The sequence below is a fragment of the Battus philenor genome, unplaced genomic scaffold (assembly GCF_028537555.1).
Source record: "Battus philenor isolate CCGP_79_NKW_IND1 unplaced genomic scaffold, ilBatPhil1.0.hap1 SCAF_22, whole genome shotgun sequence".
NCBI classification, from domain to species: domain Eukaryota; kingdom Metazoa; phylum Arthropoda; class Insecta; order Lepidoptera; family Papilionidae; genus Battus; species Battus philenor.
Genome location: NW_027181685.1, coordinates 5,226,254 through 5,245,135, shown reverse-complemented (window position 1 = coordinate 5,245,135; position 18,882 = coordinate 5,226,254). Strand labels below are relative to the sequence as shown.

The 18,882-nt window shown below is 33.8% G+C and overlaps 2 protein-coding genes across 2 annotated transcripts in view; one reads left to right on the top strand and one right to left on the bottom strand.

Moving 5' to 3' along the window:
- The window catches only part of LOC137923627 (E3 ubiquitin-protein ligase goliath-like), a 111,209-nt gene that overhangs the window by 55,619 nt on the left and 36,708 nt on the right, over window positions 1-18,882 (top strand). The window contains exon 2 of the mRNA XM_068766848.1: window positions 7,963-8,606. Within this exon, the coding sequence (XP_068622949.1) occupies window positions 8,403-8,606 (204 nt within the window). The 5' untranslated portion in view covers window positions 7,963-8,402. The remainder of the gene's footprint in view (window positions 1-7,962; window positions 8,607-18,882) is intronic.
- LOC137923804 (uncharacterized) lies at window positions 15,797-17,932 on the bottom strand. The gene is made up of 2 exons (XM_068767076.1): window positions 17,759-17,932; window positions 15,797-16,368 (listed from the first exon to the last, which is right to left on the bottom strand). Exons 1-2 carry the CDS (start codon window positions 17,886-17,888, stop codon window positions 15,812-15,814), a joined length of 687 nt encoding a protein of 228 aa, XP_068623177.1. The 5' UTR covers window positions 17,889-17,932; the 3' UTR covers window positions 15,797-15,811.

The window sequence follows — 18,882 nt, the reverse complement described above, 5'->3', positions numbered from 1 at the left end:
ATTTAAGATATTGGCTGTTGCTTACTAATACGTTTACCAAAACGTAAGGATGTGTCTCAAACTGAGAGTGTCAACACTAATTTAATGATCAATAGCAATCGTCTGAGAAGAGATGGGTACTCTTAAATCGGAATGTTTAACGCCTGTTAATTGACATTCCAAGCCCAGGTTCCCTCTGAAAAGAACTGAAATTCTGATCACTCCATTGAAACCCCACCCAAGCGACCAATGATTAATCACTATTGCAAAATCCAGGGTCAAGGTTCCCTGGGAAACCCTAGATCTCAGTTGCTAATTAAAAGATTTAGGTTGAGAGCCTAACAATTGTGATTTATAACGACATTGTCCTGTCCACCGCCTCCCAAAAGCAAGAAAATCAAAACAGTCACTACACAGACTAGATACCGCCATGCACAAAGGATTTCAGAAAGAAGAAACCAAAGCATGATGGACAATTGTTAAAAAAAGATCTAAAATGACGATAGCTTCGGAACAAGGACTGCTTCTTCCAACACCAATACAGACGCACCACATAACATACAAGTGGACAGCACTAGCAGAAGGGAAATTTTTAGTTTTAGGACGATTTATCTCCAATCCGCGAGCCCCGTGACCGACAAAGCAGTAACACCTAGGCTAGCAGCGCCTATATCTAACAATAAATGTCGAAAATAAAATATAATAAAGCATAACCTTATCGTACCATCAGTCTAACTTTTAAGGTTAATATAAATAATTGTTATTAATCAATTTCTGTACATAATTAAATAATTTTAATGTATTACTTTAATCTAAATGCCTGTCTACTCAAGTGGAACTAAGGTTATTGACCTGTTTGGCTAATTAAAAAAAAACTTACAAATTAGGTTTATTAGTAGTTTAGTGTTTGTGTTATAAGAAATAAACTGGGAGATAGTATATTTTCACCATATCTATAATTTATTTTTCGTTCAGTTTAGACCGGTTTTACATACTTTTATTTTAATCAAACATATGTAGTATAAATTATTTTTTGTATGAATAAGTAGCAAGGGGAGAACTTTCGCCTGATAATGATGATATAACAGTGCTGTAATACATATTGTTTTGTAACATAATAGTCTGCATAACCGTATATATGAGATGGTAATTATGGCCAGGTAATTATTAGCTATAAGTCTCATAAACACAGGTCACAGACACAGCGGGCCGTGGACAGGGCTATGTTCGGGATTTCACAACGAAATTAAATAAGAAATGAAGAGCAAATCCAGGCAAATTGACAAGTGATAGTGCGGCGAACAGGTCGCAAAGTGCGCAGAAAAAATGGCCTAGTTTTGGAGTTTTTTTTTTTTTAATAATGCCCCTTCTATGGGACCCTTCGTACCCCCCTATCTGTTGTAGGACACGGACTTTGTTTTTTTAATGTTTTCCGTGCTCTTCTGCTGTCTCTCCTATGATCTTTCATTCCTTTATTTTCTTTTTTTCTGCAATTCTTTCTTTTCATTTCATATCCATTTTGCCTTTTATTCGATACTATTCTTTCTTCTCCTAATACCTTTACTGTTACAATTTCTTTGTTTTTATTCTATATCACATTTTTGATCTATTCTAGGGGTACATTTTTATATGTATTATTTTATTTACTTATTTATTTATCGGCCTAATTTTACAATTTTTTAATTTTATAATAGCTCAACTCTTGTTTCTTTTTGTCTTGCTTCCTTGTTTTTGATTAGACAGGCCAAAGAGTCCTTACTAACCTTACTGCCTAACCGGCATTCGGTGTCGACCCGGAGTCCTCCGAATGCGTGACAGTGAGTTACCAGGTGGACGACGGTCTGGTCCTCGCCCGGTTCACAGAAGCACGAGGGGTCCTCCTTGAGTTTAAACCGGTGGAGGTACTCAGAGAACCCCCCGTGTCCCGTGAAGAGCTGGACCAAAACCGCACTTCTGGAGTGAAGACCACAGACAGGCAACCGTAGGACTACCACACATTACACCTTATGACATATTAATCCGATGCTACGAGATCAGGTTTATACGGTGGTAACATATATAATACGAAAATAATAACATTTACGGACTTCATAAAAATGGAAGCTAGAGGCGTATATAACGGAATTCATTGTCAACCCAATTTATTCATATGCTTTGTAAAATAAATAAATATTTTTGCAAATTACACTTTCTTTATTGGAATATAAACTTTAATTTTCAACAAAATATATGTTTTCACATAGTAATCCTTTTCCTCATAGCAATATTTCTTATCACAGGTAAAAGAAGAAAATAAGTCAAGAAAGATATTTTTTCATCATTACACTTTTTTATTTTTTCGTTATTCTGTCTTCTAGTAAACAGTATTCGTGAGCGTTTTAAATCCAGCGCAAACAAGGAATATAGATAAACTGTAGAGATTGCGTAATGTTCATCTAATTCCCGGGCTGCATGCGGAAGAGTTGTCGGCGCGTGACATTGCCGGCGAATTAATTTGGTAATCGAGGTATTAGCTGCTCGCGAATGGCTAATGTCTCCGCGTATTTGATTGCCTGTTATCTAGGAAGTCGTGATATAATGTTATGTAGCTATTTATATAACCGTCGCCCTATATATGCATACGACACGTGGGAGTATAAATCGTCTGCTAACATAATTATACAATTTTACGACCATCTGAAATTAATTAGAACAACCGTGTTGAATTAACTTCTCTTCCTATTTGAACTACACAGTTTTAATAATAATTTATATAAATAAGACTGTTTATTTTTCGTGTAAACGTGAATAATTCATTATGTTTCCCCGGTAAAGTAAATATTTGAAATTTTCAACCCATTGCTCTATAACTTTTTTTTTAGTCTTGAGAGCGACGATCGATGCAAGTGTAGAGTCCTGTGTGAACAAAAGGTATTTGACCCGATAGCCGTGCCAACGGGGACAATAGTTATGTACTAGAATGAACCTTTGCTTTATGCACCTCTGGCAACTATCGTCCAGTTAAATAGACCTTAGTTATCTTTTTTAATGACCAGCGAAGACTTTCAGGTTTTTTTTTATTTATATTCTATATTAGTCTTTAATTTTGTTCAAACAAAGAGACACCGACAATAACGTATACAAAAAAAATATATTTTATCGATAGAATCAAAACGGCTACGTAAGAGCAACTTATTATTTTTAATTTTCATTCATCATTTCAGCCGTAAGACTTTCACAACCGGATATAGTCTACTCCATAGATTTCTTATATGACCATAAAGAGCGGGGTTAGCATCCTGCGACTTTGACAACCTTAACCGAATCGTCTATTAGTTTTGTAGTGGGACGTCCTATACTGTGCTTGTACGTCCGTAGTTCCCACTCAGAAACTTGAGTTCCAGCGGACATCTCTTCTGCGCGCTGTGTCCTGCGCATTGCCAAATCAACATACCAATCCTTTGTGGGTATTTTCATTCATTTACGGATCACCTTATTCCTGATTCATTGATAGGGAAATCCTGAGCATAGCTCCCTCCCTGACTCGTTGAGCGACTGCGAGCGTTGTAACAGAACAACGTGTAAATGTTTTTCAACATGTCATCCATTTCTATAAATCTTGTGTTTAAAAGTCGTCATTATACATCATCAATATTATTATCGATTAAGTCATTATATCATACAATAAGATAACGTGAACATCTTACTATGAATATGATTCTACTCACTTTGTATTGTACTATAATTCAGTTATCGTTATAATGGTGTTTAGCGTTAGTGTCAAACACAATGAACGTTGAATCTCACGTCAATGTATCGAAGACCTGCAGCAAAAGTGACGTCGCGGTCTTTGTTTCTTGACTAGTTAATTGTACATGGACGCCGGCGTAAAAGTTGACAGAACAACGGCGTTTTCCTTTTATGATGTGGTTTTTACTGCGTCCCAATTTCCGCTTGGTAAGCGTTTATGGCTAGTGTTACCATGTTCTTTAAAAACAGATGACAGCTGTGGTGTCACTGTCCTATTGTTGACCAAATCATGATGATTGAAATGCTAAATGCGCAGTGTTTTTAATCAAGCATTACGCACATAAACTGTTTAAATATTTCAAGTGCGTTTAGGAAATTAATAATCTATCTCTTCGATCTAGTTCCTAGATGATATTAAATTAGCAAGCCAAATACCTACAAAAATAGTCGTAAATTTAAATATTAATCTCAGATACCCACGATGCATGATATTGAAGAATATAAAAATTGTTTATTTAGTCAGGGATAAGATATCATAAACAAATATTTTATAACAAATCTCTGTGCATTTACTGGGCTACAAAACAGCCTTTTTGTGATAGAGCTGTGTGTAATTCAATGTAAATAATGTGGGTAGAATGTGAGGTATTTTAATTTTTTTAAATGTAACATAAACGAAAACGCATTGTTAAAGTGAAAAACGCTAGACTGGTCATTGTGGAGATCTTTGGGGAAGTCCCGTCTTTAAGTGGACGGGTTGCATCATATTGGTTGATATAATGTTGATTACACCGCAGGATCAGGAGGTAAATTGTAAATTGATCATGCTAATCGTGGCGAGAATTGGCACAAATTATCTGAGTAAAATCTTTTAGGGAGGCTTTTGACCAGTAGTAAACGTTCTACGGCAAAAACTATGTTATTAGATCAGAATATCAAGAAAAAAATAATGGAGTTTTTCAGTTGGGAACAGCGCGCAGTCCAATGCAACCCGGCTGTGGCAGAAGACCGCTCTAAGTTTCAGCCATTTCAATATGACGCCTTCAGGTCGTTATTTATGGGTGAATGATGATTTAATGAAATAAAATTGACACTATGTTGTAAAATCGCATAATTTTTATAAATTGATTATTGTAAGGTAGACACATGTTTTAAAAAGACGCAATTGTTAAAAAGTAATACACAAATATAAATAGATGATTATAAACAATAAGTCACCGATAGTACAGACGGTCGGAGATGTCGTGTTGATCTTTCAAGACATTATAACACTTTTATGTTGTTTGTCGAATATAAGAAGTTTCTCCGAAACTGTGTTGCGATTACCGAAATTATATTAGTTATAACGGGAAAACTGAGATAGCATTCTCTTTAAAAAAATTCTGCTATAGTTATTATTCCATATATAAAATTAATCTTATATAATGTTGTTTCTTTTCTTAGACAAATTTATTGTCACCCGAAACATTGTATGAGTACTTGAACTTTATGATGGTTTACGACCGATTTCCTTACCCCACACTGTTTTATGCGTTCCGTTTTTATTTAAAGGCCGCGCAAAAGATAAAAACTAAGTACACAAGTTTTAAAAGTTATTTCAAAAACTTATTCAGTGTTGCCATTTTGTATTTCTTAAGTACCGTAGACTGTACAACAAATACTATATCTTTTCACGCTTTAGTTGAACTTTCTTTTTAGTCCGTATATATTATTTTTTTAAAGATTTAAGACATATTTAAAAAAAATTTTAGTCTCCAAAAGTTTACATTCATCATAAGAGCATATCGGACGTACTCGTATACTAATATTTTTGCTTCATGTAAACACACCTTTATTACAAAGTAATAAGATTAATGATTTTTTAGGTCTCAACTGCTCGGTGAATTCAATATAGTAGATTCTAGATTCTATTAGGGGGACCGGGAAGTAATGTTGTTCCTGTCGGCATATTTTTGTACAGTAGATGGCAAAAGGTTGTTAATAACGAAGATGAATGTATTGTTGATTAGAAATAAAAACTTGTTAAAAATGTAGCCGTGTGAATTTAACTTAAGAAAGCGACATTACTTTCCGGTCCGAAATATATATTTCGTTTAGATTATATTAGGGGGTAATTATATGTGGAACAACAACAAACAACAGTGGAAAAGTATATTAACACTGTTGGTTGTGAAGATGGTAATTTTCGAAATAAAGTAAATTCTAATGGGTCAACTTAAATGATCACGTGAGTCGACTGCAGAAAATGTGTTACCTAACATATAGTACGTTGTCTACGTGCTACAATAATGCACATACTTCAAGCCAGCGATAAGAACGCGAACAAGCATTATAAAATCATAATAAACAATAAGTATTGTACAAATTTCATTGTTTTCCGGCGTAAAAGGCGCCTTGGGTAATGAAATTATTCTATTTAGTGATGTCTCACTTCAAGATATCCATTTTTTTACTTATAATAATATTTTGTTCATTATTTTTGTATGCTCCGACTTAGCCCAAAACTTACGGGTAGTCTGAAATTCTAACACCTGTAATCACATTGTTAACACTACTATCTATTCAGCAGATAGAAGCCCACTGCAAGGCATTTGCCTCCAAAAATATCTATGGGGGATTTACCATATTATTATCGCATGTCTCACTGTTATCTCCAAAGAATATTTTTTTTCCATCTTTAACTATTCAGCCAGTAAAACTGTATTTGCTAGACATATACATATACGATGCCTTCAATACTCTAAGACGTGACTTTGATTAATTAATTCCTAAGTAAAAATCTATGTTATGGGCGAATTATATTATTTAATATAAAATAATCATATTGTTTGTCCAATTTTAGGTTTATTATAACTTTCACTTTTACATTTTTCTTATATACATTAAACTAAATTAAAAAATTAATTGCGTGATACGAATGTCTTGAATTTTATTCGCAAAAGCACGATTCCGTTGTTATTGAACACTTTGATAGTGCGGTTGCAGGTCGATGCCCTCTCCATCTATTTTCAGTTTTCATGCTATTTCAGCACGACATTGCTAACATTACTAATGATATGTTATTTTAGACAAAATCAATCCGTTTTTAATTATTTAAAAACGTTAATGAAGGTGTTAATAAAAACTAGTAATTATAATATATGACATATACTTTATGCTATACATCTGAGAATCATTAATCAAACACAAATCTCACAGATACTTCATATACACTATCCTCAATCAATATAATATACTGTCCTCTGTTTAGTTTTTATCTTCTTCTTTTGTGTCTCCTTTAATTTTAAGATGTGTACGTCGTAATTAGGGTAGTTTATCTATTAATTTACACACATATTATGTATAGACCTGTCAGCTGTTAAGGACCTTAGAATAAATAAATAAATAACTGTCCCCGCCCACTTGGCGTGGCCTATACAGAATTTTAAGAGTTTTGGTTTTATAAAATACATCCTTGGTAATTTTTAACAAACATCAGAACCCTCGTTTGAAAATATACACTTTTTTAAATAAAGAATGCCTTTACAACCTCTTTGCGTGTGCAATATCTTAAAGTCCGTTTTAACCTGATCACCACACGAAGGAAAAAATGTTTTTACTACAGTTTAATACTCATATAATAATATATATAAATATAGAAAACAGAAAGATTATTGGGCCACTACCCGTTTTTGATTATTACCGTTTAGTGTTAGGCACGGATATCTAGTGAACAGATTAACAATAGTATTAATAATCTTAGGACTTTGCAAAAGAATTTAGTAATTCGGTTTATGTAATCTTATAATATTTTTTTTATATTTATCTGTTAACATGAAAAAATATTATTTATGTACGCAATTGTACTAAATATTTGCAATCTCTATCTATCCTTCCACAAGTAATGATATAGATAATTAGATATTTCGTTTTATCTTTTTTACATTCGTTGATAAGTGTAAAGTATCGATAAAAAACTTTATGCCCCCTACCCTTCTATTTGATTTTTTCTCTTGTGGTCCCGCTGCTTTAACTTGCCAATCCGCTATGTCGGTTATTTTTTGTTTCCATTCCTGATTTTATCTCGTATAAAAATTCCGAACATAGCTTTTCCCGTGGAGCGTTTGTGAGCTTGATAATAAAGTCCAGAGTGCGAGACGTGTCATAAACAGCTGGGATCGAATCTTAACTACGCAATAATAAATAAATTGTAGCGAAACCAATGCATTCGTTATAGTTGTTAATTGTAGTAACATTACATCTGTATTGTTTCAGTTGCCTGCTGCATCAAAGTTTCTCACCGGTTATGGAGCAGCTGTCGACTATTAAACAAGCGATTTGAGTGCTCGTAGGATATAAACATGCGAGGAGAGGCTGCGTCGATGTCCTGACGAAAACTCTCCCGTAAAGATCAATTTTATCACAATATTAATAAAAGATTAGGAGAAAACAAAGAAATTCGCAAATGAAAAATTTGAATAAGGAAGCCAGTGCTGCGACGGCGACGTTTCGCGAACGATAGCGATAGCGCTCTTAACATAATCCGTTGGAACTGTTTTCTTAACCGATAGCGCTGATAGTGTCGTGTCGTCGATATTTTTAAATTGTCACATAGTGAAAACCCGCGACGGCGTCCAGACGTCCAGACGTGTGAAGTGCAACAACAGTGAACTGTGTAGTGCTGTGCTGTTAGCGAATGTTTCCTGTTTTCTAAGATGCGCACTGAGGAGCTATGGTCGAAGCTGGCAACCTTGGGTTGGGTTGTCGTTATGGTGGGATGTCATTCTCCCGGAAATGAATTGGAATCCGTTCAATACGGGCCGTCTGACGAGAGGCTCGTCAGCGATACCTACACCGTGGCAAACATAAACATCACTTACGAGGATGAACACGGCAAGCCTTTCACAGAGACCTCGGAGGTAAGCGGATTTGCTTTTTTTCCATCAGGTTGACTCGTGTCAGTCGGTTAGTGGGTCGATTGGCTCGATTGGACATTCCATAACTTGAAAATCAAAGAATTTGTGAGGAAAGGTTAATTAAAACAATAAACCAGTCATCAACTCAGATGCTCCTACGATATTCAAATGGCGCTTTTTAATCTGAGTGCGATTTTTTTTTAAATCTCTATGTAACATAAAACAAGCCTGTGTTAAATATCACATTTACTTTTTATGCAAATTATAAATTTGAATAAGAAACTTTCTTACTTTTATAAACAAATCAGACCGTTGACCTCAAAATGAATTATCATAATCAAACTATTTCACTTTGATAAAGATAAATCTAGTTTATTCTACATATTTATACTACGTTTTTTTTGACGCTTTGAAACAGCTAAAGTACACCGGACTAACGGTCAAACCCTGGCCTACATAAAAATGGCGAACGCATTCACTTGAAATGATTTATATTGATTATCACATGATTATCATTTCAGCCAATAAATGCTCGCAAGGCAAGGTAAAGGCCTCCCCCAGAGATCGGCGCGGTGAATAATCTTGCGCGACGTATGGTATATAAGATATTTATGTGTCACTAATTACACTCGGCATTAAACGTAAAAATTCGCAGCGTTTAGTCATCATTTATTTGTACCAACGACCGTGTTCTGTTAAGTCACTAAATATAACCACTGAGATATGTATTATATTTCCTTTAACTCGGCAAACGTAAGATAATCTATCCGGTCTAACCGAAGACAGTTTACACCGATAGAATAACCAAGTTAGATTCAAGAACCTTGAATCTTACTGCTAGGAGTTTAGATTCACTAATTAACTCGAAATAATCTAGAACATTCTCGTCATTACGAGAAATGTGCCGTTTCATAACAGTATTTACCATACAATTAGTATGATAGTTTGTCTTATTACTTTTAACGTAACGGTCATTAAAATAAATTTTCCTTACTCGGATTAAGTTAATTAGACAAGGTCTTAGTCAAATCAAAGTTGTTCATCTGCAGTTGACGACCTTGTTAGAGAAATTTACGCCACGCTCTATTTTAACGCGCGAGAAATAACTTCGCATATCCATCCTTGTGCAACGTCGGATCTATTCCGAATGAAACCCTGTCGAAGTTCCTTCATCATCGTTTTGTAGCGGGACATCGAGAACATTTGCATTTTCACACACGCTGCCCCGTCTCGAGTGAGAAAAAAAAGATTCGTTTTTCCTCCTAAGTAAAGACGTTTCAAAGCTTATTTTATTTGCCGGCCTTTCAACCTAACGGTACTGAGTTAGTCAACACGCTCCACCACGCTCTTCTCATCCTCTTGCGGTATATCTGGTCTTTAGTTTCGCTGCCAACCATAATTTGGCCGTAGAGGATGACTGTATCCCACACCCACAATCTCGCTATAGTGCGCTATAGCGACCACATTTAATAAAGGAGCGTAGGGAGCAGTGCATCGTAATACCGATACCTATCTTCTTCCTCGACTCCGACCGCTCCTTGCTTCTGTTTGTCCACTCAGAGCGACCGTTTCCCTTGGGCCTGGCCTTGTAGGTTTCTCTCAGCTTCAATGTAGGAGACCAGGTCACGGCTACTGAGCTCCGCTACAACAACCAGTTAAGGTGGATTATGCCACGCACTTATCTGACTCAAATATCTTTAATATTTAATGGAATCAGGGTTTACCTCGCGAAAGTCCATCCTAAGTAAGAAAAGGACCAATATTTAGCCACTTCCGCACATGCAGTGGTAGTCGTGCAATAAAATGTACCGCCCGCCAGCCCGCTGATAAATGCGTATGCGACAAACAATGCGAATCACACAACCGCCACTGCCAAATCACTCAACACGTGTTTCACCCCTCCACGGGGCATCTTCAGGAGTTGTGTTACACCGATTAGTGCCAAACACAGAGTCAAGATGAAAAATATCTTTGTCATTTAATTTTGAGTGATCTGCAGTCACTTTCGATTACATTATATTATAACGGTTATGGAGATTCATCTTTATTCTTGGTTACAATCGACAAAACTACGGTAGTTTAAGAAAGCGTTCTCGTTGTTTAAACAACAGGCGTGTTTGAAAACCACAAGGGTAAAACACTTTTGTCACCTTTGCAGCAAAAGGGTATCCACGTCTTACGTTATAAGAAAAATAAGTAGATATCAAGGCCTCTGTCGAATATTATTAAAAACATATTGAAGCTGCATCTTGAATTATTATTGATAAAAATAGTAAATGATTAATGTACAAGTTATTTTAAACATCATACGAAGTGGTCATTAAAATCAATAAAGCTTATCTGTCTGTCTTCCTGTAAACAATATTAGTATGAATTAATTAATTACGTCAGTTGATGATTTGCCTTAAAATACAAGTTATCGTGTACATACACAAGCTGTCCTACATGTTAATCCAATAATTTGCTTACGAAGCTCCTTTCATACAATAATATGTTTACATATTATTAGATATTAACGAACTGATGTGCATTCCTGGCTAATTATGTACACGGCCATCTTTGACGTTATTAATAAGGAATACGTACATGGTTGAAGATTAAGTTTGTTGAAAGAAGTTACTTATAAAGTTTTCTATACAATTATTTCTATCACACTAATGAAGTTTCCGAAAGGCCCACCAATTGAATGTCAAGATTAACTAACGCCTTGTTAATATTTGTTTAACATTATTTTCGTTGCTGTAATTCATAAAACACAACGTTCATTTTGATTTACAGTTGATGACCAAATAACAGACTATCAACGTAATACAGAGTTTCCTGAAACGTTTTTCATGGCTAACGAATTTACTTACTTTTTAATGATATATTTCAACTAATAAGTCGCAGGTATTTTTAATAAAGATAATTTAAAAGTTTACATAATTATAGTGTATTGTCTTATCACTTAGCAACGATAAAACTTAACTTTGTATTTATTTACTTTAGTTGAAGATAATAATATTTTTTCGTCGACTCGGACATACAATGGCATTATTAAAATTTTTTTTAACTTTAAACAAGGGTAAAAATATTCGTTGACGTTAATTGAGATAAAATGTATAATCGTATGTTAAACAGCGATTAGTTAAAAAAAAAATTACACGATTTTCGCACTTTATTCTACACGATCATGATGACGATGTACTAGGCAGATTTATCAAAAAGGCGATGTCCGTTTCTCCAGAGTGCAATTGAATACATTTATAAATATCGACATAACAGAAACACGGAAGTCATGATGGCTTTATAAGAAATGTTAAAGTCTGCTTTAGATTACTACAAATAAAAAATAATTAGTATAAAAAAGGGACAGAACAAACGTCTTTAGCTTAGAAAAAAGAGCTCGTTGAGCACCATTTGATGTGACATCAATGCTATAAAAGCTATATTCAATTACATATAATGGTGCTAATAAAATACCAGCAGTGTACGTGAATATAAAAAACTCAAATGTTGTAGTTACACTTTTAATATAATGTTAAATAATCACATTGATATACCTATCTATAATAGCTGTGAATTGAAAGAAACATTAATATTTTTCATCTTGGTAATAAAAAAAAAAACTTTTACGTTTACGTAACGTACTTTACGTATTGTTTTGTTTTGATTGCTAATTATACGTACAATGTTTGTGAACGTCTATTTTTAATTCAAGTGCGTGAATACTTGTTTTAGTTTCTATCAAAATTAACTCTCTGGCATTCTTCTCTTGACGTATATAAGTGGTCATTTTAAATGATCTAACATAGATAATAATATTAATGCAATTTAATCCTATACATTTAATTTCTTCGCGAAAAGTCGTTCCTTTTGAAGTGTTCATTTAATAACGTTTAATGTATTTCGTACTATGCCGTATTAGATGTAAGGAACAGTATTTATGTCAATTTTTTACGTTATTCTTAAACAATCATCAACATAACGGCGTTATATAAGACATATCTGTGTTATCTCACACCGGGCAACTATAGTTATCGCTTTGTTTACTTAAACTCAGTTATGTTTATTAATTACTTAAGAAGTATATAACAAAACAGGTAATATAATAATTAGGAAAAAGAATTTTGTAATATAAGAACACGTCTATTTAACCCTAGTATCATAAATTATTAAATTTATAGTGTCACAAATATTCTTTTAAAAAAAATCTTTATATAGTGATAGAACAAAGCCAGTCAAAGATTAAATGGAAATCAGTTCAAAAAACTAAGTTGTAAAAAACTGGAACCTAAGGTCAAGTAAACGCATCTTTAGTTATGCTTAAGCCATAAATTGTCAATCTGCAAAAACTCAGACGACTCGATCGTTGGAATACCTCCCGACTATATTCCATATTTTTGTAAATATATTATAGATTTAGAACATAATTTATTTATAGTGATTATTTGTGTGCGTCAACAGAAGAATAGAGAAAAGAAACCTAATTTTTTTATAAAGAAATTTAGAAAAATTCCGAACGCAACCTGAGAACGGCCTACAAAAAACTTCGAAAAACGACCTTAATACAGTCTTAAAAACTTTATAAGGCTTCTTAAAAAGGGCAATATTCTGACTGTCGCTATGCAAAATATTTAACAGTAATGCTTTATAAGACCGGAATCGTTGGTCTATTTGTTCTTTGATAAGCTGTATCTAAGCTCGTAGTTTGCATGAAATATACAGTTGTGACCTATTTTCTCTCGTTTTTTTTTTAAATATTACAAGCTTCGTACACGATGTATTATTGTTAACTTATTATCGGCTATCGGAATAAGTGGAACGTATTTTCGTAGTAACACCGTGAAGTCATAACATATATATGTGTTATTATTATTTCTCTTAATTGTAACAATAATCGGAATGCGTGAATTTAAATACGAAAAGCCGAGCGTTATTATTTTATTTTTAACTACTTGCCCCGACTGAATTTGACTACCTAAAGTTATAGGCCCGTCGTAATTTAAAAGACAAAAAATATATATAAATAAAGCGAATTTCAGAGTGGTCACTTTGTATATTAAATAACTGTTTTAATATGAAAGAAAAAACGTTTTGCGATAAAACCGCCCTATGCCTTCATGTGATTTTTGTTTCCTGTTGGTGTACAAACTTGGTTTACAATAGATATATAATCATAAGTAATGACGTTATTATATTTCGTTTTAACCGTAGTATATTCTCTGTTGCAAATAAGCCTTCCCTATATATTTGTAATAGCATTGGAAGCGGCCTATATCCAGTTTCCTCCACCGACCCTAATTAGGGTGTCTGTTCACATTGTAATGTATTCATCATAATTTCAGCCGTAAGACGTCCACTAGACGCATTCTTTTCCCATAGATTTTCACTAGGTCCGGATGGAAACGGTCTGCATCCTGCGTTTTCAAACGACATTAACAAGGTTCTATATCCATCTTGTAATGTAATAATTAATTTTGTGTACTTTTTAATTATCCCAAGATATGCCTTGAAATTTTATTTTACAAAAAGAAATCGAATACACTTTTAATATGAAAATATTAAGAACATCATTCATTTGCTGTTTACTACCAAGTGTCACCCGTAGACGTCATTGGAGAAATGCCAAAACTGTAATAATGATTGGATTTTTGCGCAAGTAAACAATGCTCTTAGTCTGCGCATCAATCAAGTTATGAATGACAACGTCATACAATGCGAAATAAACATTACACGCAACAAAACTGAGGTATAATGTTTGTGGACTTAACGTGTGAAAGTTCCGTATTATTTATTTATTTAAACACTTTTTACACATTTTATGTATAACGGCGAACTTAATGCCGAAAACATTCTTAACAAGTTAACAGTTTGGGGGGTGCAGAGATAAATTAATAAAGGTAGATCAAACTAGTAAACATTATAAAACACGAAAAAAAAAGTAAAGTCCAATTGGAAAGGAAAATAATCATATATAAACACTTTATATAGATATACTAGTGGCTACTACTTAATATGATTATATATACTATTACTGGCCATTAAGCCCAGTTACTTTGTGTATGTTCAATTATTATTACAGCGATTTAAATTCAGACGCCATCCATAGTCGCTGCTAACGATATTGTAAATATTTCTTGAATGTGTTATATACACCACCTCGATCATAACTTGATTTCATTTTCCTCGCCGTCTTTATATTAATAAAATTTAATGTGCAATGGTATAAAGAAATATGTTGCAATCATTGATAAAAGTATTAGCTCTTTGTATCAGATACAGTCTGATGAGCTATATAACTTTTAGTAATAAGTAAAACGATAAGGTTAAATTGCATCTGATATGCATATAAAAACGAAGTATCTAAAATATTTTATCCAAATATATATTTTCATACATCCAATGTTATTTGAAGTATTTTTATATCATAATTTTGAAGAAAAATAATTCTTAATTTGTATTGTTAATCTTTGTATTACTTTGATAATTGATTATTTGAAAGTTTACTTTTAATATGTTTACTTATCGGTCACAAAACACTGTGTTTTTTTAATTTTTAACACTAATCATACCAACACTTATCAAGTACTTATTCCTACCATAATAGATCAAATGACCCGACTTTGATGTATGAAATAAGTTACTTAGGAAGGAAATAAAAATTAAATTTAATAAGTGTAAATAGCTGTAGATTGATTAGTAACAAAAAGTCATGATATAAAAATTTGCAAAATCAATAAGATGAACCCGAATGAGTCATTTTGACCCCTTACGGTATATTTAGTGTTAAATGTAATTAATATATTCGAATTTGCACAGCATAACCACATCTCATTATCTTTTCATTCGCAAGACGTCCATAGTTGGACATAGGCTTTCTACGTTAATTTCCAATAACCGGAGAGACCGCTTAAAAGCGGCTTACGACGACCTGAACTAAGTCATCTGTCGATCTTATGGATGGGCGGACGGCTTACGCTTGCCGGTCCGTAGTCTCCGCTTCAGAACCTTGTGGGCCTAACTGCCAACAGTTAACGTCAGTCATAACCACGTCTAGACTGTGTTATTAATACGCACCCATAGAACTTATGATAATCAATAAAATAAATTCATTTACGTAATATATTTAATTTGCTATAAACTTATTGATATCTAATAAAATCCTTTACAAAAAAGAATATATTTTATTTTTTGGTTTTTATGTACATGATCATAAAATGTATGATTTATTCGGTATTTTGTTGTATTTCTTTAAATTCGCTACATATTAAATCCTGTATTTTTGATCTCAGTTGAAGTTTCCGATCTACAGGTATTTCTCTCATATATGGCAATAAACTTTCAAAAAACAATAAATCGTCGTTCGACCCCCTCGCTAGATCATTCTCTAATATTTTAAGTTTCTTTCTTTCAAGTTCTAATAACGTTTCGTTGTAAGTGGACGACTCGTTGGTGCTAGCCAATGCTTTTAATTTTCTTTTCCTGGTCGAGGGTGTCGTGTATGAGGTCTCTGAAGAAGATTGTCCCGGGGACCATGTCTCTGGGTAAGCCATCGTGCCGTCATAATTTGTTATGAATATTTCGTCTCCATTGTATTCCCCATCTGGCGTATAGTTTATAAGTCTGTTGGAACCCGGTAATGTACTCCTTAGAAATTGCAGCTGGTCGAAGTACTGCCAGGAGCTGGTCGCCTCGCCCCCTTCCACACTTCTTGACTTTACTTTCGTACATTCTTTCACAAAATACGCTCTAAGATTTTTCCATCTAGTTTTAGACGATTTAGCTGTAACAGAATATATCATTTAAATTTATTGTACATATACTTATATATCTTGATCTATATTTCATAAACAATAATTATATTAATTTTCATATGCGAAAAACCAATTTTGACAACCCGTTGTGCTATGTTATCATTTATTATTTCTGATGTCATTGGATAAATTGTGCCATACAATAATTGACAGCAAATAAGCTATACATTCAACCCTTTGAACACATATTAATAATCTTACTCTAAAGAATGTTATAAATCTCGTACTGCAATTATTTGCGTACTTTATCGTGAAATTGCTGCAGAGGGATAGCTTTTAATTGTTAAAACAAAAGTTTACCTAGAACTAGTTTAAAATACCCAAACATAATATTTTGTTGACATACATTAATTATATTGTGTCAGTGACCCGCATGCATGCACGCAAACATGAATTTCTAATATTATATTACCTTATACTCTGTAACAGAAAAACTTCTGAACTATAATTGTGAAATATAGTTCTAGAAAAACTTCAAACTGATAAGTTCCTTCGTACGCGTTAATAGGTTCTCAAACTTCGGTAGAATTTTATAGTATAATATTATAGCTCGATATTTGCAATCGATCGAGCTAAGCTTCGTCTTTCTCGGCCACCCTTGAATCGGAATGCTAAACTCGTACTGAGACTGCCCGAGGGCCCCTCTGTCCCAGTCACTCCAAGGAGCATTCACCTGGGCGGCCGATAAGCTTGGCGGACACCCAATCCGGTAAAATAAAAGAATTGTACAACAGTAAACACTTGTCCAAGTTATACTCCGCCTGTATAAAGCGGGTATTTTCACTAAATGGACCAGTGAGAAATAACCAATTTATTACATAGCTCTGAATAAATTTCATATTAAAAGTTGATGATAGTATTTGATTTTTAAGGTTGTAATGAATACTACAACGTAAAACAGTTAATTTTATACAACATTATACCAAGAGGAAAAGACTGTATATATCTCTAGCGACTATGTCATCTTAATTCTTGAGCACCATAGAGCGTTCCCGGGTTCGAATTCTGTAACAAATTTCATATTGATTTTTGTTGACAACGAAGATCAACAGTTTCAATATATGTATAAATACTTAATTTGTTTATATATAATACTGTCTTTCAGCGAAAATACACAAATACTGAAATACTGTAAGGACTTATATACACTTCCGTATTCACTTATATTAACATCACATGTATACTGTTCATATCGTACAGAACATTTACAACTTCTAATTGTAAAGTATAAACAATAATCGCCTTCGTTTGCCACGTTGGTAATATCAACGCAATAACATTACCTTACACAATACCGACCTCAAGGTTTCTCCACAGATGTATAAATTACTACCGCCAGTAAATAATCTAAATACGAACCGTCTTTATTCACTTCATCCGCCACTTCCTGCCACAGTTTCTTCAAAACATTCGAATTCTTATGTAAATCGTTGTCCGGGTTCCATATCGGTTCTCTTCTGTACACGGCGTCTATTAAAATATTGTCCATTTTCGTGCAATAGCGCGACGGCAAGAAAAACACGTCTGTACGGGTAGAGGACGCCTGGGTACTATCGAGCGAGGGCCGATAGGTGGGGCGGGGTATATGGCCGCCTATCCCCGGGGGCTTTGTTGAATCATCGTGCCGCCAGACGAGCCACTCGCGGAGCTGGCGTGTCACTCGGTGACTGTGTTAACCAGTTTCTATTCCATCTCCATCTCCACCTCATATTATTTTACAACTAATTGCCTAGGGTATCTAGACAACACGTGTCTTAAGGTTAAATCGATTTAATCTTGTCTCATAATCTTTAAAGTAAAACGATATGTCTGTCAGTAATAATTAACTAAATTAATTATTCGTAAAGTTTGACAGTCGCTGTTTTTGGAATTTTCGACAGGTCAACGTCGATATTGACGCAAATGTTATACATTTACAGTTTAGAACATATATGTTAAAAGCATGTAAAAATTGTTCCAAAACGTAATAGAGGTTTTCTTAATTTTAATTGTTAAAACTGTAATGTAAATTATACAATATACGTTAGATACACTACAAAACATCACAGCGTCTGTCTGATGCCCATGCGTCGTTCGCTGTGCTCCTAACACCGTAGATAATATACAAGTTGGACGGTTATAAGAGTAAAAGTTTTGAAGTGTTTACGCATTTAGCATATCTTGTTTGCTGTCAATGGATGTTACACCCATTCCAAATAATCAATTGTTTCAGAAAACATAATAATATAATATGGAAACGAATAAACGTAATATGGAAAAGCGTTTCAAAATTCGGATTAATAATTATTAAAATTAATTATTGTTTACTACCTGTTCCTGCAGACTTACAACCAGAAATTTTAGTCCGTTGCATTCCAACAGAACAGATAAATTTACCACTATATGCAGGGTCATTGAAAATAGGTGTAATAACTTTAAAACTTCTTGTTGTCATGAGCTCTGCATTACAAGCATTTACACCTATAACCAATTATCATGTATTA

Bases quoted from the DNA above. Each gene is read 5' to 3' on its own strand.
- LOC137923804 (XM_068767076.1), bottom strand. From the start codon at position 17,888: ATGGACAATATTTTAATAGACGCCGTGTACAGAAGAGAACCGATATGG. The intron at 16,369-17,758 runs GTTCGTATTTAG...ATTCTGTTACAG, and splicing joins GGATGAAGTGAATAAAGACG to CTAAATCGTCTAAAACTAGA.